Below are 21704 nucleotides of genomic sequence, written 5' to 3'. Positions count from 1 at the left end.
GATGTGTCTGCCCCTGAGGACCTCAGCCCGCTGCCACCACTGAGTCACCAGGAGCATAGCGCTGCAGTACCCGGGAAGGCCCGCCACCAGCTACCGCCACCGAGTCAAATGAGTGCGTCCTCCACCTTGCATCCTCCAGGAGCACTCAGCCCCCCTGGGAGGCTGGACCACAGGACACGGATATGTTTGGAGACTGGTAATGGCTCCCCTCTGGGCCAGTGCATCCCAAATAGACAGCTCTGGAGAACAAGGTGCTGGAGAAATGCATTCCTAGCCAACTCCGTGCCTAGCACCAGTGATTCTGCAGTAACTCCAATCCGCTTCAGTGCGATCCAGTGCCCGACTTTCAAATCCATGATTGAAAATAAAAGTTACGGTTCAATAAGGCATCACATGTTTTGTAACTCAGTGTGGGAAGAAGGGCAGGAGAAGTGATCGGGCCTCCAGGATGCAGCCGGGAAGCTGGTTCACTGGGCAACTGGAGTTGCCGTTTCCTTCTCCCACATCACCGGCAAGCCCAGGACCATCTGTTTCCCTCCCCGGGGCTTCAGACTACAGTGACTGGCCACAAACTGACAGTATGATCATTTACCAGCACGCTGGACAACACACAGAGACTTGGCAGAAACAGAGTTAGAGTTTGAGCTGACACACAGACAGGAAGGGCACATGGGATGCTTATGCGAACAGAGGGTTTCTCTCTTTCATATGATACATACGTCTGCACTGACGTATCCCATAGGGTGTTTCCCCCCCCTCCCTTGGGTTATAATCTGTTTATTTGGTGGTTTAGTCAGAGAACCTTATATAACACGATCCAGCTTCAAATGTAGCAACATGTATGCACTGAATTCATAGAAAACTCAGACACCCCCTCAGCAGGGCCCCGTGGCCATCCTCAATCTTTAGAGCTTGCAAGGTTCCTATAGGATATGGGAAAAATCAAAACTACTAGCAGCCAGAGTAAACAGGATGCAATGGTCAGCTGGACCCTCTACTCAAAGGCTAGCATTCTAATGGCATGATTTTAGGGATTCCAGAAGACCGTTTCCACCCAGATTGTAATAGATTCCACACGCCTCTGACCTATGGAGGGAAAAGTCTGATTTTCTAAGCCCATACACGTGAGCCTACTTCAGTCTTCCCGGGCAGAGTACAGCCACACTACCCACAGCCCCGGCACTCTTCTCTGCCACAACATTTGCATCCAATTTCCTTGACAAAGGAGCAGGAGATCTGCACCTCCAGTTCGGCCAGAAAAGCACAAAATAAAGCTTCAGCCTAGGCACTTCCATTCATGCTGGCTGAATAAACAATGTGTATTATATAATGAATGAGCCTATTCTGTGGTCGAACACGGGCACTTTCCGCATAGTTGAAGTCAGTCTAAAAGCAGTTACTCCCGGCGAGATCAAACGTGGACCGAGGAATGAAGAAATCTCAACAACCCACACTCTCAGATGCCTCTGCTATCACCCTGATTTCTTGCCCCCCCCCCCGCCCCCGCGCTGGACAAGCGGTTACACAATAAAGATTCTTCTCAGTTTAACTCCAACTACCCAGAGAACATTTTCACAGCAGCCAGCAAATGATGCTGGCTTTCAGCTCCATGTTCCCTGCGTTGCCTAAGAAATGGTGGGGGGGAGTTAGTGGGAGGAGGAAGAGGAGGGGAGAGGGAATCAGCTATGAAAATACTTACAGTCTCCGAGTCTTCAATGCCATGCAGGTACAAATTGTCATACATGGAGGTCTGATAATCCAGAGCACCTCTTTCAAGGGAAAAACACAATTGCTACGGAAGCCACAGCCAGAGCTATAGGACAGAGAAAAAGGCCTGTGTGGAAGAGCTGTGCCCGCCTTGTCGAGAGCCCTGTGATTTACCACGCTATTCATTCACATCACACAGGGTGAGGTTATCCCCAGAGGCAGTCCAGCCCTGGCATTTTATCTGCCTTCCCCATATAGAGCATAAAAAAGCAAAACCCTTCCTCAGCCACAGACTGGTGACTGAGCTAGGAAAGCGGCCTCTGATTGGCTCGGCTTCCCTGCTTCAGTCAGCTGAAGAGCGTTCCCTGGGAGAGTGGAGAGGACCGAGCATCCTACCCAGTAAGGAGCTGCTTCCTGTTTCGCCTGCCTGGTACAGTGCTGCAATCAACACTTCTCACTCTCTCAAAGGCTGCTCCAATGTCTGCAAAGGAAGCCCTGGCCCACTCGCAACACAGCGGCTCCTCTTCTTAATTAAGTTCACCATCGGTGCAGAATGAGGGGAGCCAGCACAGAAATTTCATTTTCGGAGAATACTACAGAAAGATAAGCAAAAAGACGCTGAACTCTCCAGTCCACATGGACACTGAAAAGAGATTTTAGTTGAACAGGCAATGGGTCATTTAAAAGAGAACTTTTTAAAATAAAAATAAAACAAGGTATTTTTTAATATAGAGATAAATTACAACCAAGTAAAGGGAAATGGATATAATATAAATAGATGAGATTTTTTGCAAGAACTCAACTGTGAAAGTTTTTTATATTCTCACTGAAGATTCTCTGCAACACAGGCAAAAAAAAAATACCTCCTGGTCCTGGATTTTGAATCAAGAAGTTTATGCCTTCATGTAAATACAAATCCTCAATGGTTTATTTTTTTTTTTAAATTAACCAGTCTTCTCCTCCCCCTTGGCCTCCCCTCAGCCAAAGCTGCAGCTTCTTTTTTTTTGGTATAGAGAAAGGATTTTTTTTCCCCATATCCAGATATCCAGAGATGTTCAGAGCTCACTTCTGCCTCTGTAAACATTGGGAGACTATCTGGGGTGCTGGGGTGCTGGGAATCAAACCCTAGGCAGAAATGTGCAAGGCAAGTTCCTTATCTACTCTACTATCTCTCTAGTACTATAGCCAATGTGTTTTGTTTTGTTTTGTTTTTTTGCTTTTGGGGTCACACCTGGTGATGCACAGGGGTTACTGTTGGCTCTGCACTCAGGAATCACCCCTGGCTCAGAGGACCATGTGAGATGCTGGGAATCAAACCCGGGTCGGCTGTGTGCAAGGTGAATGCCCTATCCACTATACTATTGCTCCAGCCCCCAGCAACCAATGTTTTAACCTCAACCCTTCATCTCAGTTCCAATGCTAAGAATTTTCCTGCTCCTAAAACAGTACTGAAAATTTTCCCAAAACCCAAACAGAAAAGTCAATCCCTTCTGCCTGCTCCTTCCATACAGCCAGGGGAGACCCAGGGCAAGTCCCACCCGGGCACACAACCAGACCCTGCCCCCCTTTTCAAGCCACATGGTGCTACAGCTTGAAATAGGTGAGCTCGAGAGTCACTCCTACAGAAGTCAGCTACATCAGCGGGGAAAAGAAGCTGGTAAGGGGCAGAGAACCTTATCTACATAAGCTACACGGATCATGAAGTGAAGCAAAGACTCAGACACTCAGCGTCCAGTGGCAGCCTCACTTCTAATTGGGAGCAGAAGTCTAGACCTGACCAGTTCTCTAGGCTTTCATTTCCTACCTGCCAAACCAAAGTAAGAAACAACCTGGGACAAGGACTCTGCGGGTGTGAGGTGCCACAGAGATATCTGTCAATGGCAGCCCTGCTCTGCCGTCTGAAGGCAATAGTGCGGCTTTAGGAGCTAAGCACAGACCCTGGACCTAGGGAAGGAGGCCTTGTCCCTGCAGAGAGCATCTCTGAAAAGCATCACTTTTAACAAACCTAAAAATGGGTCACTTCTGACTTTTTTCCCACTCAGGAGAAGCTCCTGTTCGCTCCTGAACACAAATCTCTTTTTCTCATCCTGCACATTTTTCTGAGTTAATTTCTTTAAAGAAAATTATTTTGCTTCACTAAACAAACCAACCCACCTGAGTCACAGTAGCAGCCAAAACTGCAGAGTAGTGAGTTCGTCCCAGTCTGCGCTCATCCAGGCATAGATATCGTGGTCACTCACAATGGCAGAAGTGCACACACTTTTCAGCTTAACTAAAGACAACAAGGGTGCTCATCCCAAATGGGAAGACTCAAATAGGGTGCCATCTGTCCTTCCCCAAAGGGAGAAGGGCAGAAGAGAAGATGCAACCGGCAAGATTCCAGAGGAAGAAGTCCGGGGTCAGCACAACCTGTTGACAAACTGTGTGTCCCAGAGTGGGTTTCTTCCCGGGTGAGCCTCAGCATTCCTCTGTATAGAGCAGGAGGACAAAATTCCAGAGGTGGACAGACCAATTCATGCGCCAAATTCTGTCACTTTTAGCCAGAATCAACAGAACATTGAGGTCCCTTTTCCTCCTTAAATATACCAGATGATTCCCTGGCTTTCCACCACTCCAGTTGAGAGGACAGTTATCTCCTGGGCTATCATTTAGTGGTCATCAACATTAGGAGAGGTGTGCATTCCATTTCCATAATTCATCAAGGTCAGAGGAGAGTCTTCCCACAAAGAAAACTATCCACGGTTCAATTCCTCTCCTGTGCTTTCAGCATACTCCCTGCAGCTGATGTGAAGACGTAAAGCAAGCTCCTGTGTACCATCAGATTGCATGTACCCATGTCAGGAGGAGGGCCTGGCTTGGGTAAAGCAGCCTGAGGTCATGCTCTAACCCTGGATCCCACCACCACAGGCTAAGAACAGGTTTCAAACAGGGCCTTTGGCTGCCAGCTTACCGGGAGGGCAGAAAAACGCTGAACTCAGAATCCCAAACTCTTGCAGGTGGGAACACCTGAAAGCTCACCTAATTCTGTCCTCCTGTTAATATCCAGAAAGGTTAAGTTGGCTTCTTCAAAGCTCAACTTTCTTAGGCCCTAGTATTTCTGCTAGGTGAAGAGTTCATGATTTGGAATAAGGAGCAGTCAGTACGTTCTCAAGAAGAAAAGGTCATTTGGATCATATTTCCCATGGCTGCTTTCATTTAAAAAAATTCTCTAATCACAAATTCCTCTGTCACCCACAAGCCACCAATGGAAAATCAACTAGTACACTGGGCATTTGGTTTGAAACAGACTAAGCTACGCACCTGCAAGTGGCCTAAATGTCACGCTATTGCTCAGGTAATTCCCAGAGCTTCAAACCCACCTTAGCAGGAGCCAGCTCAGGGCCTGCCTAAAGGAACCCTGCAGAATTCCCAGAAAAATAAACTCCAATTCCATCTGTGTCCTGAGAGTCTCTGGATAGAGGAGTGAGAAGTCCACACGAGGGCACTGGACCTAACTCCACTCACCCCTGCTTTGAGTGAAAGAGTACCAGGATTCCAAGAGAACTCAGTTCCTCAGTTCCTCAGGACCATATTTTATCAATGTCATACAGTTCTAGAACAAACGGTGGAAAAGCAAGGAAGAGAGAGCACGCTCTAGTGCTACATGATAGTTCACCCAGAAAGAGAGCATTTAGACAGCTGGAAGGGAACCCAGTCAGCAGGGTCAATCTCTCCTACCTCAGGCTACATGGGAGACCACATCTGAAAACCACGTGGGGCCTGCAGACTGGAGTTTCCCAGTGTCACACCTACTCTCTCCACTGAGTCACCCCCAAAAGGACACCAGCCTTCCACTCATACCCCCACCAAAGGGCTGAATGTGCTTTAATCCACCCCCTTTCAAGGATGAATCTCTTCTTAGGAACCAACAGTTCAAAGGCAAAAGATGCTTTAAAGGCCTTCATAGTTCAGAAGCAAAAGATGATATAAAGAACCTGTATATTTAATTTGGTGTTAGGAATGCCGCACAATTCCAATTCTTGGTGGAGAGGTTGTTCTTGCATTTGACAAATGTCCCATGGACTTTATGTCAGTGGAGGAAACCGATGGTCATCAGCGGGAAAGCTGCCTCCTGCATCTCCGGGGAACAGGACTTCCTGCCCAAATAGTTGCTGGTTTTCAACCAAGAGACCCGGATAGGGCTTGGTAGTTTAGCAAACCTACAGAGTTGACAGTGGACTGCCACAGACAAGCTTTTCTCATTGTCACTGATTTGTAAAGGGTGGGGAAGTAGAGAGAAAAACCAAGAACTGCTGATTCACTAGTTCAGATAGCCAAGATCCAGACAATTGATGCAGATTTGACAGCAATAGGAATGCTTGCTCTCCCAAATTCCATGCAAAATTCTTTGGAATTTAACTTTTCTAAGTCAGTTATGCATCCTCAAGAGGCAGCTCAGATTTAAGAAGTGTTTGGCCTCAGCAAACACAAGTCCTGTCCTAGGTTCTACGGAGCTAGAACACGTCTGGCACCTTTCCTTTCCAATCCTGCCTTAGAGATGCTTTTCATCTTTGTTTTTGAAGTTTTGCTGTGGGACAGTGTGCAAAATGCAATTCTTTCCCTCCCATAAATATCAGGCTACTCCTAGCATTGAAAAACCTGTGCTGTGTTGCAAATGTCAAGAGCAAGACTCTGAGAGACTCACAGAGGAATCTTGGAAGAGAACAACAAGCTGTAGAGATGAATCCACACCCCGCGAGAGGCTGAACTCATCCAGGGCATCCCAGGATGGGGCGGGTGAGCCCACCATCTGCTCCAGCAGAGTCCTGGCAGCCAAAAACCTCCAGAATCCAACTGCTGCCGTGCTCACAGACCACCTCCATCAGCTCAGGACAAGCCTCCCCACTTGAGAATGAATCTCTTTGAAAACTCTGGCATGCGGAGATTGTGACCAAAATCTCCAAGCTCACCAGGAGTTGGGAATGGGCGGCCTCCCCGCATCTCCCTGTTCTTCCAGAAGCTTGGTGATCATGCCCGTGAATTACCTCTGGGTGCCACATAAGCTCATTAATGGTCATGATCCAAGAGACTCACAAATAAATCTTGGAAGAGAGCAACAGGCTGCAGAGATGTACTTAACTCCAGCTGTATCTCCCTATCTAAAATTTTAGAATTGTTGGAGATGTCTCATACTCTACATCACCAAAAGTAGCACACTACATTTGATGGAATATAAAGTAAAAGGCAACTGATCTCGATCAAATAATAATAATAATGATAATGATAATGATAATAATAATAATAATATATTAGCACACTAGTCTCAACCTGTAAGAACATGTTAGTAATCTCTTATACAAGGGCTCAATGACTCCAAGGTGAGAGACAACAATCGTCACACATTTTCCGCTAAGGATACATTTTTGGGTGATTTTTAGTGGATTACCCTCAACAAGCAATATAAAATAAATTATTTAGGATCTGCAAAAAAAAAAAACTAGCATAGCACCTCCCCCACCACTTCTTCTCTTATAAACTTCAGAGAAGGAACTTCAGGTGGTCCAAGCAGGGCAGAGGCCTGAAGACCAAGCAGAATGCCACAGGGCAGGCACCCGACAGCCCTTTCAGTGGTCCTCGGAGTCAGACTCCTAGCAGGCATCTCCCTGAGTCTCTCTGGGCCTCATTTGGAACATAAAGTTATTATTGGCTCCAGAGGGAGTGAGTTTACATGAGAAAGATACATAGAAAGTTCCTGGCACAGAGAAGGTGGATGGGGGCGGGGGGAGGAGAAGAAATCAACTTTTAATTTTTTTAAAGGGAAGATATTTTTTTTAAAGGGAAGATATTATGAAATTTTGGCGACCTACCTCATCAAACTCCAAGGGCCCCCATAGTCAGCAGTTTGCTTGCCTCGTCCTCCCCGGCACGCTGTGGAGCAGAGAGCTAAAGAGCAGGGACCGTGGCACCAGACTGCCCACAGGGCCTGCTGTCCCTCATCCTGCTTGATCACACTCGACAAGCAGCTTGACTTTCTGGGACTCCATCTCCTCATTTAGAAAAGCAAGGATTCTCCCAGGACTATTGTGCAAACTAAAAGCCTCGATATGTCTGATAGTAGGGAGATTTCTCAGGAAAGTAGGAATAGAGCTTCCATATGAACCAGCAATTCCACTTCTTGGTATCTGCCTGCCAAACACCCACCCAAAGTACATTCAAAAGGACGTGTACCAGCATTATTCATTGCAGCACTTAGCACAATAGTCAAGAATCAACCCAGGAATCCAACACCAGGTGAGTGGATCATGAAGGTGTGGTGAATAAATGCACAATGGAATATGATACAGCTACAAAGAACCATAAAATCACTACTATCTGCTGTGATAAAATATAATAAAATAAAATAAATAAAATAAAAGCAATCTGCTGCAAGTTGGTTAGAACTGGAGGATATGATTTTAAGCAAAGTAAGTTAAAGAAGAATGACAAATACTGAATGATCTTATCTGTGGTCTACAGAGTAGCAGGACAGGGAATGCAAGGTAGCAAAGGAAGAAGACCTAGTTTACTTAGTCCCTAGACTATAGAATTGAGGATAAGGAAGGAAAGAAACTGAGGAAAATAGAAGTGGACAGGCGGTCACAGGGGCATATTGGACCTGTAGAGGTGAGGTTCATGTATCAATCTAAACCCTCGAAAGAAGGAGATCCAAACCACATCAACCCAACTAAAAACCTGCCTGTCAAGGAGGCGGGCTGGGGGGGGTGGGAGGGAACCTATGAACACTGGTGAAGGGACATTAATCCTGGTGCTTACACTACTGTTAAAACATCGAATACCCGAAACTCAACTATGAATAACTTTGCAAATAGGGGTGTCTTCAGAAAAAAAGAGAGGGGTAGGGGAAATTGGCTTTGGGGCCATGCACCAGCTCTGCTCAGGACTTACTCCTGGCTCTGTACTCACTAATCACTTCTGGAGGGCTTGGGTGACCATACGGGATGCCGGGGATCAAACCCAGATTAGGAAGTGCCCTATCTGCTGTACTATCACCTCAGCCTTCCCCCATTGTTTAAATAAATAAATAAATAAAAGACTTGATGTGAAAAAAGCCATGGGACAGTGGAGCACAAACTCATGGCTTCCCCAGACCCCCGCTAAGTACTTCTCCTCTTTGGGTTCTGGCTGGCAGCCGTGGGGGGCCTTTACCTCTGGAGGCAACTGTGAGCCCGGCCTTCTCTGCCTTCACTGTGGGTCCTGCTGCCAGCAGAGCTGAGCCGGGCCTCCTGCCTCCCTTTCCCCCACTTAACTGCATGCCAGCCTTCCTCCAACTGCCTACCTGCCTTGCCTGGCCCGGTTAATGGCTCCTTCTGCTGACACTGCGTTGCAGGCCCTGTTCTCCTTGACTTGGAAGCACCCCAACCTGTGGGTCCCCCAGATGAACTCGCCCTGGGTACCCTAGGATTCCTACCTCTATCACCCCCACCAGCCACCCTGTGCCAAAACACTGTCAGGAAAACAATCCCACAAGAATCCTGTGCCATACAGCATGGCTACGACTTTTCAGAGAGGTAGAAAGTAGGCAGAGAAAGGGAGACAGAGGAGAAAGAAGCCGAGGCATAAACCCCAAGAGGTGCTCCATGAAAGAATGAATACAGAAACTAGTTCTCTTCCTTCAGCCATTCTTGATGTCTCCAGGAAAAAATAAGACTTCATAATTCATAAAAGAATGAGTGTAGGTAAGGTAAAAAAAAAATTCCCATGGCCTATTCAACTTGCCAGAAAATGACAGCTCCTTCCCTGTGATTGATGTATTACTCAGAAATCTCTCGCCTTCTGAATCTTCTGTTTTTAAAAAAATGCCAATCTCTTGGTAAAAACATTCTATACAGCCACAATTTTCATTAATGCTCTGCAACTATATTTTGCACTCTTCTCCAAAATGAACCCGAGAAACGAGTCCAGCTGGTCTCCGCCCTGTCGCAGACATAGCATTTAGCTAATATTATCAATGCTAATTTAGCAATTATGGCTTTCAATGGCCACTGCTCTGCTCTACTTTGAGGCTGGGACTCGAAGATCAGCATGACAGGGTGGCTTCGTCCTTGAAGTCCATGGGTATAAGAGCAGCACTGAAAATCACTGAGACAGAAATGGACTCAATAAGAAGCGTATAAGTGAAGCAAAGACTCGTGTGTTGAGCAGCCATTGGTTATCAAAACAAAGGCTGACCAGGATGATCAGACTGAAGGGGCAGGGCCAGGAGGGATTTCCCTTCTGGACCAGAAATGAATCAGTCATCAGCTTACTACCTAGCCCTGAGCAAAAACACTTCCCAGGCTTCCAAGTTTGTTATGAGGAATAAATAGTCTTGTTCCCCACACGCCACGCCCCCTCCTCCTTTTTTTTTATGGGGAGGGGGCACACCTTGTGGTGCTTGGGACTTACTCCTGACTCTGCATTAGGGAATCACTGTCTGTAGTGCTGGGGATCAAACCCTGTTGGGCTTCATGCAAAGCAAGTTCCCTCTGCACTGTACTAACTCTCTGGCCCAAGTTTTCCTTTATTTTATTTTATTTGGGGGGCTTTGGGCCATACCCGATGGTGCTCAGGGCTTACTCCTGGCAGGGCAAGGGTGCCCTCTGTGGTGTTCAGAGACCACATGGGATGACAGGGATCTAACCCAGGTCAGCCACATGCAAGGCAAGCACCCTGTCCTCTGTACTCTCTTCTGCCAAAGTTTTCTCTTTTCTAAGTATAAAAAATTTAGAAACTTTCCTTTTTTAAAAATTTCTTTTAGGTAGAAATTGGCTAGAGAGAGTTAAGAGAGTAGGGTGCTTGCCTTGTGTTGAACCCTGAACCTGGCATCCCACATGGTCCTCTGAGCCCCACCAGGAGTAATTCCTGAGAGCAAAGACAGGTGTCGAACCCTCCAAAAAAAATAAATTGGGTTTTTTTCCCTCCCACAAAAAGGTTTCCTCTTTGATTCAGTGACATGATATATATAGATATAGATATATAGATATAGATATTGAACTATTCAGTAGTTCAATATCTATATCCAATAGCCATCTGTAAATGTTCACTGTAGGCCCAATATTTCCTCCAAACCACAGTCAGATCATATTGGATCTTCTCTGAAATCTTTCAATTTCAAGGTGCCTAGCAGGCCTTGATGTGTCTCCTCTGACATCCCTCATCTGTACCTCCCTCCCCAACTCTCCCCTCCAGTCAGTCTGGCCCCCATGGGAGCCCACCACCACCAGCTTTGCTCATTCCAAGCCCTGCTCCCAGTCCTCACATGGACACACATTAGGAGATGCATGAATGACATCCTCCAGAATGTGAGAGCCACCAAAAGAGGAATCAGAGAGCTTCTGGGTCACTGTTATTTCCCCACAGAGCCTTGTATACAGATAACTTTCAATAAATAGGTCATGACTCTGAATGCCTTAGTGATGTCTGCATTTTGATTGCCAATAGAGAATAGTGGAGGAAAAAAAAACAATAAACACAGAGCCAGAGAGCTAATATAGGGGTAAGGCTCTTGCCTTGCATGTAGCTGACCTGGTTCAATTCCTGGAACTACCAAAAGTCCCCTGAGCACTGGCTAGAGTGATTTCTGAGCACAGAACCAAGAATAAGCCCTGAGCATAGCTGGGTGTGGCCCCAAAACACTAAACAAATAAAAGAGCTCCAAGAGTGAAATGTGGCTGGTTTTTTTTAGAACTAAGAATACCCAGAGTATGATAAGCATCTTGAGGGGTCCTCATCAAACTGTTTTCATACCCTAATTGGGAAAGAGACCCTGTTCAGATTCAGCATTTCACAAATTAACTCATTGGGGTGTGTGCTAGCAGCATCTGTATTTACAGAAAAACATAATTTCATAATTTTTAATGTCTTAAGGGAATTATGGAGAAAACAATCCATGTTTGTTTGGCTTTGGGAGCCCAGAATCCTTCATTCTATAAAAGACCCTTGATAAATGCAAACATGATTGAATACAAACATGAAAAGAAAGCCAAAAGGTTTTGTGTTAAGAATGTGGCTTCTATCATAATCTCCGCGCTCAGTCTGGTAACATGTCAGATCTCAGAGGGTGTCTACAGAATATGAGCTGGAAGTCTGTGGGGTCAACTTCAGGACTCTGTGGATTTAGAAAACAACCTGCAAGAGGAAAATGGTGTTGGAACTTGGGTATGAACTGCAAAAGCATCTAGGGCAGAGGGTTCTTTTAGGAGGAATCTACAGGCAAAAGGGATGATAGATATTGGTGGTTGATGGTTGCCTCAGTGTGGGAATGTCACCGAAAACATGTTGCCTCAGAACAAGGCTCTGGAGAAACACCTACTTCCTTTTGTAAAAAAGTGCAAGCCCGTGTAATGCTCAAGGCAGGAACTGTGCTTTATCCATCTTGTTAAACACCCATCTCTGTCCCAGTGTGTGTCACACAAACTGGAAAACGGACTCAATAACTACCTGGGGAAAAGTAAGACCCATTAACATGATAGAGGTGGTCTTCACAGAACAACAACATGCTGAGGAGAGTGGAAGTTTCATGGTCTAACACGTCTCACACAACTTGAAAGTGCCGGGCATCCTGGAGTCTCAGCAGAGGAACAGGGAGATCTGAATGGTGATGCTCATTTGCATTCCTCCAGCAAACTGACCTAACACAGCTAGGTATAAGCAGGGTTATCTCAGACTGATCTTTTTGCTTTCTTATTTTTGGGGGTGAGGGTGGCTTTGAACCACATACCTGTGGTACTTGGGGTACCTGCTTAGGGGTCACCTCTGGCAGTGCCTGAGGAACCCTGTGGTGCCAGGGATCAAACCTAGCCATCCTATAAGTAAAGCAAATGCTCTGATCCATTGAACCTTCTCCTTAGCCTCCAATGAACGGATAGTAGCCTTCAGATCAGATTTATCTTTTTTTGCTATTCAGTGAGAGGGAAAAAAACTAGCCAAGGGGACTCAATGCCCCAGCGTTTATTCTCCCATTCTTCCTTTTTGTAGTAGGACTATTCCAATTTTTGTAAGACTTAAGACTGTCCAACTACAGAATGCATCTCTCAGCTTCTAGTGGAACTAGATGTGGCCCTGTTCTTGCCAATGCTCTTTTGCCAACAGAGTGTAAGTGAATGTAGTATGTCCAACCTCAACATCACACCCTTGAAGTTTACCGAGTTGGGGGAGGTGGGGGCAGGAGCTTACAGGGGCGGGAGAGGTTTGGGCCACATCCAGCAGTGCTCAGGGCTTACTCCCGGCTCTGAGCGCAGGGGTCACTCTTAGCTGTGATTAGGCACATGACTATATGCAGTGCTGGGTATTAAATCAGGGTTGGCTAATGTAAGGCAAGCTCCTTACCCCTGTGCTATCTCTCAATCCTAACATCACATCCTTGAAAGATGCTGACTGCCCACCACTTTCTCCACCTGTCCTTTCCATGTGGTGCTGATAAACCAACTTCCACCAAACAGTAAGGACCCTCCCCTGCAGGTGAAGAATTAATAAACAAAAGTAGCTTGAGTCTGCGGAACTTGGTACACTCTGCTCTCTTGGATTGATTTCCTGCACTGTTAGTAGAAGAACAAAAAAATGTTTATCTATTTCTGGGGAAAGCGGGACATTTGGGCTAGATCCCAAGGTATTTAGGCGCTATTCTTTGCTTTGTGCTCAGGAGTAATACCTGATGTTGTCAGAGGACCATATGTAGTGCTAGGGTTTGAACTGAGGTCAGAAGCATGTATAGCAACTCCTTAGCCCCTGTAATATCTCTCTGGCCTAGAAACTTCCATCTGAGTTAGACAGCTTCACTTTGAGAGCTCTTTGTTGGAGTTGCTTAAGCTAATCTTTTACCAGCTGCAAATCATAACTGAAAAATAGAGGTCATTTGAGCAGGAAGAAGACAACCAAAAATCTGTCCAAAAGGGAGGCAGTGGATCGAGGGAACAGGCACCTCTCTGAGCTCTAAGGTTTCTTTTAGTTCTTCACAAAATGCTGACAAAAACAAGATGTTTGTCAATTACAGCAAGCCCCTGCCCAGTCTCTCCATTACCATTAGAAATAACATTGTTATGCAAATGCTCAAGCACAAAAGTCTGTTTATTTTTCTGAAACTTAAGCTGCGAAACAAAAGCTAAATATTGATAAGCTAAAAACATACATAAACTGCCAAATTTATACAATTTTTGCAAAGGGCAAATGAATTCAAAGAAAATTTTCAACTCTATCAAGTATTTGAATTGAAGTAGACCACTGCAAAGAGAAAAATATTCACCACCTAGCAGAAAGTCCATAAGGATTTGGCTTTTCGATATAATTTCTCTTTGCTTCCAACCTGGTCATTTCCTTTGCAGTACTGAATGGAAAATTAGTTGGAGCACTAAGTCCAAAGCTTTCCCCAAGAGACACAAATGGAAATAAACTGCGTTACTTGATCTAAATTCCAATGCTTAGACATAATTCTTTCATCAAATATTCAAGGATAATAACATCATCACACAAAAAAAAATCATAAAAATCTGGAAAAAAATCGAAGAATAATATATTCCTAGTCATACAAAATAGCTAAGAAAAATAGACAACAATCCCTCCTACATGTGGGATTATCTCATAAATCCAAAACTGCAAACACAAATTCACATGAAGGTACATACATATCACGGTTTGCAAAGTTGTTCAATGCATTTTTCTTTATGAAAGAAATCTCTCAAATATTTATAAAATATAAATTAAAAACCAAAAATAGTAGTATGCAAATAAGTTTGTTTTGTTTAGGGGCTATATCCATGGTGCTCAGGTTACTCCTGGAAGTTTGGGGGATCAAACTGGGGCAAATCACAGACGAGCTAAGTGCCTTAACTCCAGCACTCTCTCTCCAGCTCTGCAAACATCATTGTCTCAGCAACCCAAACCAAGGGTAAGCTATCAGTATTACCTCACCTTCTGGTGTTGTGTGCCTTAAAAATAGACTTATTTTTAAACTATGAAAGGCAATAGGCTTACAGTTTTCAAAAGCAGTAGTTTAAAACAAATTATTTCTGGGTACCGGAGTGATGGTATAGCAGGTAGGGCATTTGCCTTCTACATGACTGACCCAGGTTCAATCCCAGCATCCCATATGGTCTCCTAAGCCCTGCAAAAATGATCCCTGAGCATAGAGCTAGGAATAAGTCCTGAGCATTTGCTGAGTGTGACCCCTGCCCCCCCCCAACTTTTTTTCTAATATTCCTCTAAGTTACTCTTTCAAAATTAAGTCAACTCTGAGCAAATATACAACATTATAAGAAAGCAAGGAAATAATGGTAAACCATTAATGCTCTAGAGATGTTCTAAGGCGTCACGCATTTCACCAGCTATTTAAACTTACAGGTCACATAAGCATGGAGTAACTGTCTAATACCATAGGATCTGTTGACATATGCAATGGATGAGAGACACTAAGATTACATTTTAGAAAAAAATTGAAGGAGTGGGGTGGAATGCATAAAAACATTGTTATGGCTCTAAGAGTAGATCAGCAAGCATTAGGAAATGGAATATTATTAGTAAATGTTCAGATTTACCTAACTTAATGAGAAATTTATGAGGTTTTTCTCTTAGATATCTTGAAATCTTTTCACCAAAGTCTTGAACTAAAAAAAAACAGCGTCAAGCAAATAGTCTGTAAGCCTCAAGTAACACAGACTCAAAATCCGCTCCCAAATGTTTGAAAAGAATAAAAAGCCCAGTGTGCGAAAGGGTCGCTAAGCCAATGCTATATCCAGTAGAATCACTAATTTTCTTCCACCTTCAGCTCTTACATCATTTAAAAATATACTTGTAAATATAAGATAGTCCTACATGGGACAGAGAGACGCACGGTTAAGGCATTTGTCTTGCATGAGACTGACCTCAGCTCAAACCTTGTCACTGACAATCACCACCAGGAGTAACATCTTAGCACAGACCAGGGGTAGCCTCTAAGCACCTCTGAGTGGGACCCAACCACCCCCACCCCCTCAAAATATCAGAGATATCTGAAAAGTTAGAGATCATGAAAAAGCTTTCTAACATCATAGGGCTCTGAAACCATACAAGAAGAAAATATAGAAATTATTTTCATTATACTTGTCCTTCATCTGCTTGCCTCTTAGACTATCTTTCTCACTTTATTCTTATTTCATTCACTCATAACTCTTTTGCAAAAATACATTCTTATGACCCTACTTCCTGCTGCTTCTTTTACTTGAAAGCAACTAAAGTATTTTTCAATTGAAACTTTTCCACAAATCTTTCCTTTAAGGACCAATTCTCTAAGATGAGTAATTTGGACCAGAGTGATAGTACAGCGGGTAGGAAGTCTGATTTGCACACATACCTGGTATCCCATCTGGTTCCCTGAGCCCCACCAGGACTAATTCCTGAGTGCAGAGCCAGGAGTAACCCCTGAGCATCACTAGGTATGATCCAAAAAAACAAAAGTTATATAAAATTAAAAATAATAATAAAATGAGTACTTTTATGACTGATACACATACACATACACACACACAAAAAATGTATTTTAAGGGGGCTGGAGTAATAGCACAGCAGATAGGGCATTTGCCTTGCTCGCGGCCGACCCTGGTTCGACTCCCAGCATCCCATATGGTCCCCTGAGCATATATGAGATATGAAAATGTCTCACTACTAAAATAATGTACTGCCAATACTTTGGTGTCTTTGTATACATTTTGTTTAATGTTGAGAATATGTGCTCTGTGTAATTTTTGTATTTTCTTATAGCACAAGCACAATCTCCCACTACTAAACATTTAAACATAACCTATTATAACTACATATCACATTCACAGTTCACATTGTTTTGCTCTTATAATATAATCTGTAATTTAGTTTACTCTTTTGGACTTGACTCCTAGATATTCTTGATCTATGTGCATGGACATGTTAAGTTTTATACAAATAGCACATAAGGACTGGAGCATAGCACAGCAGGTAGGGTGTTTGCCTTGCACGCGGCCGACCTGGGTTCAATTCCTCCGTCACTCTCGGAGAGCTTGGCAAGCTACCAAGAGTATTCCGCCCGCATGGCAGAGCCTGGCAAGCTACTGGTGGAGTATCTGATATGCCAAAAACAGTAACAACAAGTCTCACAATGAAGATGTTACTGGTGCCTGCTCAAGCAAATCAATAAACAACAGAACGACAGTGCTACAGTGCAGTGCTAACATGTAAGGCAATTGCTCTCACTGAGGACAGAATTTCAAAAATATCTGTGAAGTATTTCAAAAATCCCTTTACATTCTAGAAACTCAAAGCCAACTGAGGTTTTTGATCAACATTTTCTAAAAATTCCACTCCCATTTGAGTAGGCAACAAAATGGAAAGACCAACGCAAAGATGGCTATTGTAAGTATCACTCCTCACCAGTGCATACAAGTCTCTACTGCATATAATTCCTCAAACACAGGACCAAGAGCACTGTGGCCTAAACAATAATTTTATTCTTTGGTACTGACCTCACATTCATAAAGCAACTTACTCACCCAAGAGATTGACTTTAACTGGGTAACACAATCAAATCATAACTCTTAGCCACATTTCCAGGAATTATTCTATTTCACATGAAAAGAAAGTAATCTACATATTGATTTACCTTCTGTTTATATACCCAGAACTCAGAAAACTATGAGCACAGTAGGCAGGAGAAGGGGAACTGATGTGTATTTCCAAAATGGCATCTTTTGCTGGGGCAGGAGAGAGAGTACAGCAGTTCAGAGCTTGCTTGCCTTGCACATGGCCAGCCCATGTTTGATTCCCAGCACCCTATTTGGTTCACTGAATCCGCCAGGGGTAATCCCTGCGCACAGTGTCAGGAGTAAACTCTGAGAATTGCCAGGTGTGGCCCCAAAACAAAACAAATAAAAAGGCATCGCTTGCAACTAAAGGACATCCACTACCTTTGCCAGGTAGTTTCTGCTGCTGCTTTTGCTTGAAAGCAACTTAAACATTTTTTGCCAAGAGTTCATCATGGTACTTAATAATTAATGGCAAAGTCTATCACAATATGAAATCCCAGCTATCCCTTCAACACACTTCTAGTCCCTCTTTCTCCAAACAACCAGTTAGTGCTCCTGCATACCATTAAATATGACACTAGTAGGGCCTAGCTATTAATAATGTGCCACGTGGCGTGGCAAGCTCCTCAACCTGATATACCCTCAGCTAAGCCCTCACCACACTCTCCAATAAGATCTCATGAAAGAGAGAAAAATTCCTCCATATCAACTCTCTAAGTATGTGGAATTTACGGAGAAATGTTAGCACGCAAACAGCCTCGGGGCAATCGGACTCTGGCTCAGCATTGCTGGGACCTATATGTCCTTTTTATTTAGCCTAATCCACTCCTGTGAGTCACAGTGGAAGAATTCTAGATCAGCAGCAGAAGTCCTGCAAGCGTTGTTTCAGATGGGGCTGAGCAATAGTACAGTGGGTAGGGCACTTGCCTTGCATGCAGCTTACCAGAGTTCAATCTCTAGCATCCCACCCACATGGTCCCTTGAGCACCACCAGGAGTAATTCTGGAGTGCAGAACCAGAAGTAACCCTGAGCATTGCCAAGTGTGATTAAGAGAAAACAGTTGTTTCAAAGATTGTTTCCTTCCCTCATGGAAGCTGGAAATGGTCAATCCCAATGGCCAGAGAGGAAACCACTCGGACAGGAAGTGATCACATCAAGTGACAAAAATCAGCACTTAAACATTGCTGGGAGAGAGAGGAATTAGCAAACCATGTCCTTGACAAACCCAAAAGTGAGAAACTGACTTTAATTTTCCAACCAAAAAAGGGACTGACTTTTAAATGAGGTAAAATGAATCCAAATGAATTATCTGCTCTACAGATAAATTCCCCTAAGGATCAACATTACCATGGCCAACCACCTTGGGCTCTTAGCACAAATTAATTGACGATGATGGATAAGCTATTTGAACTTCAAAAATTAAATCTTTATATGGCAATGAATATGCTTTATGGTTTACTACTGCAGCCCAGAGGGTGGCTTCAATCTCTAAGCTCGGTTGAGTTCAGAGTAGCAAAATGAACACTCTGTTTTGTTCTGTTCATCTCTCTCCAGGGACCCCTCTTATCTGCCTTTGAATTGTTCTGACATAGACAACGTTCTCAGAAAAAGACCAGGGACGGAAAAGTTTGGGAGGCCAGAGAGTCAAAGTGGTGATGATGCATCCAAAAGAGAGAAACTTTGTGGATGTTTAAAACCCAATCAAAGCAAAAAGCACTCACCATGAGCCAAGCTTGGGGACTGAAATCCAGGACACAATGAAATGTGTGATCACAAGGTCACACATTCACACTAAGGCACTTAGCTGTGTCACTGTAAATCACCACACCAACACTTTCCTTCCTCCTCTTTTTTTTTTCACTTCTCTAAATTTAGTGCATTGAAAATGTTGTTAACTCACATCTCAGTATCTCTGCAACAGGAGTGTGAATCACCGTTTCCAGGAGATGTTCCACTTCCCTTTGTATATTGCCATCACCAGTGACAGCATCTCCATCACTCCGTATCATTTTCTGCTCTTTGTTCCTGAGGATTTATACATCTGCAGCATCTTACTATAAAAAATGTCTTTGCCCATAGCCATTAGAAAAGAAAAAAATTTTGACTCCAAGAAATCATTTTGATGTTTCCTTTTTGCTACCAGATCAAATAAAAATGTTTTGAAGACCTGAAGTTTGGGATGAGGATACCGAGTAAATAATCTAGAAATCAAAATAACCATCATCGTAATGAAAAGTGATTGACTGTTAATGCTACTGCTATTATTAGTATTATTATTATTTTTAACCAAAGTCAAAGCAGACAGGATCCACACGCAGGAGGTTCTACCCCAGGACACAACTTCCCCTACTTATTCCTCTAATTGCATCTCCTTTGCACTCTGCCCCACTTCGTGTTTCAGACCCTAAACTCTGCCCACCTGAACTAACACATCGGTCTTCCCATGTTCCAGATACCCATATCCACTTCCTAAAGACCTCCTTCACCCCACACCAGAGTGGGCAAATGGTCTGATAAAGCATTAAAGATATATATCAAAATTGAACAGAACAGCACAGTCCACACAACAAATATTCACATGTCTTTGTTCTAGAGTCTAGGCTGTCCCAGCATAGGGGGGTGGGGGGGAGGTGAGAAGAGGGTATTTGGAGAGAGTCTCTTCTTGGTTTCTTTTGTTCTCTTTTTTTTTTCTTTTTTTTTTTTGGGTAACACCCAGCGGTGCACAGGGGTTACTCCTGGCTCTGCACTCAGGAATTACTCCTGGCGGTGCTCAGGAGACCATATGGGATCCTGGGAATCGAACCCAGGTAGGCCGCATGCAAGGCAAATGCCCTACCCGCTGTGCTATCGCTCCAGCCCCTCTTCTTGGTTTCTGTAGGGCCCTATTCCCACCTGGCCAGGAGGGCAAGCTCTGGGACCCTTCCTCTTCTTCAAAGAGCTCCCCCACATGGCCTCACCTAAATACACACTAGAAATTAGGACACTAAACTATGAAAGGGGCAGAGGCACCCATGCAGCCCCTAACTACCACCCATCCCTCCCTCCCTCAGCGTTTCCTCCTGGGTTCACGCAAAATAATCAAAAACTCCTGCTTCAAACTCTTGCCTTTTCTGGTTTTGTTTGTTGTTGTTGTTGTTGTTATTTTGCTACACCCTGTCATGCTCATGGCTTCCTCCTGGCTCTGCGCTCAGGGATGACTCCTGGTGAGGCTCGGGGGAACCCTAGTGAGTGCTGGGGACCAAACTCAGGTTGCCATGTGCTCAGTGGCCCCCAGTCCCTTCCCCTCTTCTTATTAATCTACTGCCATCAATAGATTATCCCCCTCTCTTCCTGCCTGGAAGTGAGCATAGTGCCGGCCCCTCAATTTCCTGTTCCCTCCTGCAAATTAAATCTCCTTCTATGCCACCTCAGTGGAAGAGGCCCTGCTCCTCCTTTGAAGGCTGAGCTGGGAATCCCAATTTCTTGTTTGCCTGAATGCCTGGTACTTTGGCTCTCCTGGCAAACTTCGCCTCCTTCCTCCCTTCAGACCCTTCCCCTGGGGGTGTCCCCTTCATTTCACAGAGCAACAAATCATCCTTCCCGGGCCTGGCCTGTCCCCACTATCAGTTTATTTCTGTCTTCCCTTCTTAGTCACCACCCAGGGAGGGTGTCTCCACTCTCAGGCTTCATTTTCTCTTCACGCGTCACTCTTCATCCCCATCTCTGACTCAGACTGTTCTTGTCAAGGTCACCACTGGTCTCTGTTGCTGTGTCTAATAAAATAGAGCTTCATTCTGCGGCTCCACAGAACCTCACTACACCTCCTGGGCTCTCCACACGTCGGGGCTTCTGACACCGCTTATCCCCCGCTGGGACGCTCTCCTGTGAGAAACCAAGGAAACTCTCCATTGCCAAGAACTCCACTCTTGCTCTTTACTTCCACCCCCTCCTATCTTCTAATAACTCACATGTTCTATCCAGTAGCTGTGGAGCTCCACAATCATGTATTCAACGTCCAACAAGATATCTCTCCGCACACCTCCCACAGCTTGGATTCATTTCCTTCCTCTTTCAAACCAAATCCTGGTATCACTATATTGTGATATCCACTGGAATCCAGGAGCTTGATATGGACATTTAGAAATCAGCTTTGTGTCTATCCTTCCCTCTCACCACTGAACCCCATGCTCTCTAGTTATCCCAAACACCTTTTGAATTACTCCTCTATTTTCAATCCCTACAGTTTAAGCTCTCCTATAATCTTCTCCTCTTAACTGGTCTTCTTGTCGCTACCTATGCCCACCTCTCATCCCAATGAGCTTTCCATTTTCTTTTCAAAATATTCTGCAAAGGGCCAGAGAGATGTCACAGGAGTTAAAACGCTTGTTGTGTATTTTACTAACCCTGGTTAGTTCCTCGGCACCATACATATTCCCCCAAGCACCTCCAAGAGTGTCTTCTGAGCAAAGAGCCAC

General features: G+C 44.5%; 1 protein-coding gene across 4 annotated transcripts in view; it reads right to left on the bottom strand.

Annotated features, from left to right (window-relative positions):
* CACNB4 (calcium voltage-gated channel auxiliary subunit beta 4) overlaps positions 1-21704 on the bottom strand; it is a 320764-nt gene that overhangs the window by 168976 nt on the left and 130084 nt on the right. The window contains exon 1 of one of the 4 annotated variants that reach the window (XM_004619373.2): positions 1700-1997. The exons of 2 other annotated variants lie outside the window; for them this stretch is intronic. In XM_004619373.2, the coding sequence (XP_004619430.1) occupies positions 1700-1744 (45 nt within the window). In that variant the 5' untranslated portion in view covers positions 1745-1997. Of the gene's footprint in view, positions 1-1699; positions 1998-21704 lie in introns of those variants that run through there. One more of the 4 variants, XM_055143096.1, reaches the window with a different exon arrangement.

This window comes from Sorex araneus, chromosome 1 (assembly GCF_027595985.1).
Source record: "Sorex araneus isolate mSorAra2 chromosome 1, mSorAra2.pri, whole genome shotgun sequence".
Lineage (NCBI taxonomy): Eukaryota > Metazoa > Chordata > Mammalia > Eulipotyphla > Soricidae > Sorex > Sorex araneus.
This window is presented reverse-complemented; position numbering and strand designations above follow the sequence as displayed.